This window comes from Lissotriton helveticus, chromosome 3_1 (assembly GCF_964261635.1).
Source record: "Lissotriton helveticus chromosome 3_1, aLisHel1.1, whole genome shotgun sequence".
NCBI classification, from domain to species: domain Eukaryota; kingdom Metazoa; phylum Chordata; class Amphibia; order Caudata; family Salamandridae; genus Lissotriton; species Lissotriton helveticus.
In genome coordinates, this window is record NC_136061.1 from 176,890,328 (window position 1) to 176,894,097 (window position 3,770).

At 52.8% G+C, this 3,770-nt stretch overlaps 1 protein-coding gene across 1 annotated transcript; it reads right to left on the reverse strand.

Moving 5' to 3' along the window:
- Window positions 1-214: 214 nt before the first annotated feature.
- On the reverse strand, window positions 215-3,484 carry LOC144822244 (claudin-3-like). The gene has a single exon (XM_078679510.1). It carries the CDS (start codon window positions 3,159-3,161, stop codon window positions 2,517-2,519), a length of 645 nt encoding a protein of 214 aa, XP_078535636.1. The 5' UTR covers window positions 3,162-3,484; the 3' UTR covers window positions 215-2,516.
- Window positions 3,485-3,770: the final 286 nt, after the last annotated feature.

The window sequence follows — 3,770 nt, forward strand, 5'->3', positions numbered from 1 at the left end:
CTTTTTGCGGTGTGGCATACACTCCTCCTGTTTTACTGAGGGCTCTTCTTGCATTTTCAATGGGTGGGCCAGTTCATGTCGGCCATTTTGGTACATACAAACTTTTGGTTAATCACTGATAGAATTCGACGGCAGCTTAAAGCTGGTATTACTTTCTCCTTCCAATGCAATTCAACCTTACCCTACGCATAAAGAGTCTGAGACAAGAGAAAGGTCTTTTTTAAATCATTGACTTTTATTGAAAAGTTTAACTTAATATAAACAACAACAATTGTGAAATGCATGGGCGAAAATACAGTAAGTCAAAAAAACAATAAGAACCAACAGTGCTTTGTTTTCTTCCAGGAACATACAAAGCGCTACAACAGCAAAATATAGGAGACAAAGACCCAGTCAGTCCTGGGGGCATCAGGCACAGCGTTCAGGGTGGGGTGAGGAGGGAGAGAGCTACGACCCCCTCGAGAGAAAAGAGCCCTCTCTCCATCTCTCATTCCCCTCTCTCCATCAGTCCCTTCCACCTCGGGCCATCTCTCAGTGGCATCTCTCCATAGCTCAGTGTCCCCCCCTCCCCACCGCCACCCTCCCTCGGTGACACTTCTCCGTCTCCCACGACTCGAGCCTACAGCTTGCTTCGTCTTTCCTGCTGCCTCTCTTACCCCCTCCTAAGCTGCCAAGAACGTTTCCTGTGGGGCCTCTTCTCACCAGCACCACCCCTCCGCCCCTTCTCTACGCCCTCCAGGTGCCGACCCCTTATAGCCCATGTGTTGCCATCTGCCTGCTGGAGACAGGTGATGCTCATGTTAACTGTTTACCTGCCAGGGCAGCCCCAGAGACCGGGGCGCAGGAGGCGCTCAGCAAAGCGCCTAGATAACAGAAATGGGGCGCAGCGGCTGTGCAGAAAAAGCCGCCTCGTTATAGCGCTATGTTCAACCACAGATAAACAGCATTCTTGATGAAATGTTACAAAGGCAAACAATAAAAACGCGCTGACACGATGTGGAATTATCTCTCCAATAAGCTGCCCTCATAAATGACAATGACACAGATACATGCCCCGCTTCCTGCCCCTCTGTGGTCCTCTGGTCTCAGCTCTGCCCCTCCCGGGGCTGCCCACATGTACTTCGGTCCCACCCCTTGACCCTGCGCTCTCACTGCACCCTCTGCTGTGAAAGAGCCCTCCCGAAGGGGCGCATCTGTGTTCAGACCTTGGAAGCATCAGCACGGTAGCACCAGTGCCAACCAAGGGCAGGGTGGGGGATCAGGGTGGCAAAGCTTTCACACATTTGTGCCACAGAAACCTGCAGGTGCTGCACTTCTGAAGGGAGGTGAACCTTATTTCTGGCCAAGGAACCTGGGGGCAGAGAGCCGCCGGCAGCCCGCCCCTCCCCTCCCCTCCTCCCCTCCCTCCCCCCACCCAACCCTGCCCTTCCATCAGTCTCTGTGTGAATGATAGTCCGTGGGGTGCAGCCGGGAGCAATGCTGCAACCCACATCCTGGAGCCTGTCCTTGGAGGGTGGGGTGGGGCAGAGCAAACAGCGGGAAGAACAAACACATGGATGCAAAGAAGACAAATGAGCAGGTATACCCCTCCCCCCTTACCATTCAGCATCCCAGGGTGCCACTAGTATGCATTCAGGGTTCTACCATCCATTCTGGCAGGGGCAGTCAAGAAATGGGGCAGGTGTGGCAGTGGTGGAGAATGGTATCTCCTCAGAGGATGGGGGGTCTTACCAGCAAGTCGGTCGGGGTCTAGGATTATTTAACTGGGCGTCCCATACATCCCTTGCATTCCTCCTGACGTATGAGGTATAGGTTAGAATACGTCTGCCGGGATTCCGTCTTGTTAGCGTTGCTTGTAACTTACAGTACCATACTCTCCACCCACAACCACTGCAGGTTATTAGCTACATAATGATCCCAACTGGCCCAACTCGCCTATGGAGGCATCTCTTCATAATCCCCCTTCCCTGAATTATCAACACAACTCTAGACAGAACCTTACTCAAGAGTGAGTCTCATTGTACGCAGCCCTCGCTCTTCGGGTTGCGGTTCCACCACTCCCCAGCATAGGTGGATGTCTTCTTCACTTGTACTTTAGTTCTCCCTTTCTTCCACCGGTTGACAATGCCTTCATGAAAAGTTAATGAAAGTCTTTGCCTCTGTCCGGTTGGGGTTGCCCTGCTAAAGAAAGTCCTAAGTACTGGCAGAAAGTCAATCGATGTCCCAACTTTTCAGGCAATTGTGAAAGGTGACAAAGATCTCCGGCGACGACAAGGCTGCGCTGCGGCACTGCCGCACTGCCGCAGAGTCATTGGCGCCTCTTGGACACATCCATTTTCCCTAATCGAAAATCCAGCCATTCTTTAACTCCCCAGCCTCCCCTAAAAGTAATTCTCACTCCCCAAAATGGAGCAATTAGTGTGAAATGATGATGGTGGCCAAGTCTCATAGTCCTTCTCAAGACTGAAGGGTTCATTGAAATCAGATGACTGGAGTGGCGTAGGTCATGCCACAGATTAGACGTAGTCCTTGCGATCGTAGATTGGTCCAGTAGATTTGGCTGCTGAGTAGGCCACTCGTGATGCTGGATATTTCTCTTGCTTGGGGGGGCAGGAACAACAGAGCATGGCACCCCCAATCAACAGGAGGGCCGATGCTGCCCATCCAATGTAGAGTGAGGCCCCCAGCTCCCTCTTCATTGACTCCACCACCAGCGGGTTGTAGAAGTCACGGATAAGACTGTTGGCCGACCAGGAGACGGGGATGAGGACCATGACTCCAGCCACGAGGAACATAACCCCAGAAACGATCATGATCTTGGCCTTGGACGACTCATCGTCAACGCAGTTGGTGCACTTGGCGCCGACGATGGAGATCATGAGACCTAGGACGGCCAGCACGATGGAGATGACCACCAGGGCTCGGGCCGCCTGAAGGTCTTGAGGTAGGGCCAACATTGAGTCGTAGACCTTGCACTGCATCTGCCCCGTGCTCTGCACCACGCAGTTCATCCACATGCCCTCCCATATTGTCTGGGCAGTGACAATGCTTGTGCCGATGAAAGCAGTCACTCGCCACATGGGAAGCGCACAGCAGACGATGACCCCCACCCAGCCCATCACAGCCAGGGCGATGCCAACGATCTCCATTCCCATGGACATGGCGGCGGTTCTTTAGCACAGGGGGAGTTACTGGACTGCGTTTGCTGGTTGATGCAGGTAAGTACAAGGCTGGGTGGTCTAGCGTTGACCGGTGCAATGCTTGATGGTCAGTTGTTGGCTGGTATAATGCTGGATGATATGTCGTTGGCTGGTATGGTTCCAGGTGGTTAGATGTTGGCTGGGGCAGCTCTGGCAGACGCAGTCCCAGCTGGTGGGTCGCTTGCAGGTGGATTCAGATCGGTCTTGTGGCAAGTGCGAGGTCACAGGTCTGGCTTGCTGCACTCTGCTCCTTGCTATAACGGATCTGCAGGGACAGCCGTCTCTTATACAAGGTAGTGCGAGGGTTGGACTTTGATAACCTCGGGGAGGGGAGAGACAGCTTCAGTAGCACGCCCCGGAGGGACCTTGAGCCCTGTCTGAAACCTGAGCCAATCAAAGAACGCGCACCAAGAAGAAATCATTAACACTTCAACTGAAGGCGAACCTATAGGTTTAACATCACCATGACGTCATTGTGAACGTTTCTGGTTATTGACAACATACATGTGGACGAATTATATGGTTTGTTTGCCGCTGTGTATGGCAAGCGTTGATAGACGGAGCTTGTTT

Bases quoted from the DNA above. Each gene is read 5' to 3' on its own strand.
- LOC144822244 (XM_078679510.1), bottom strand. From the start codon at position 3,161: ATGTCCATGGGAATGGAGATCGTTGGCATCGCCCTGGCTGTGATGGGC.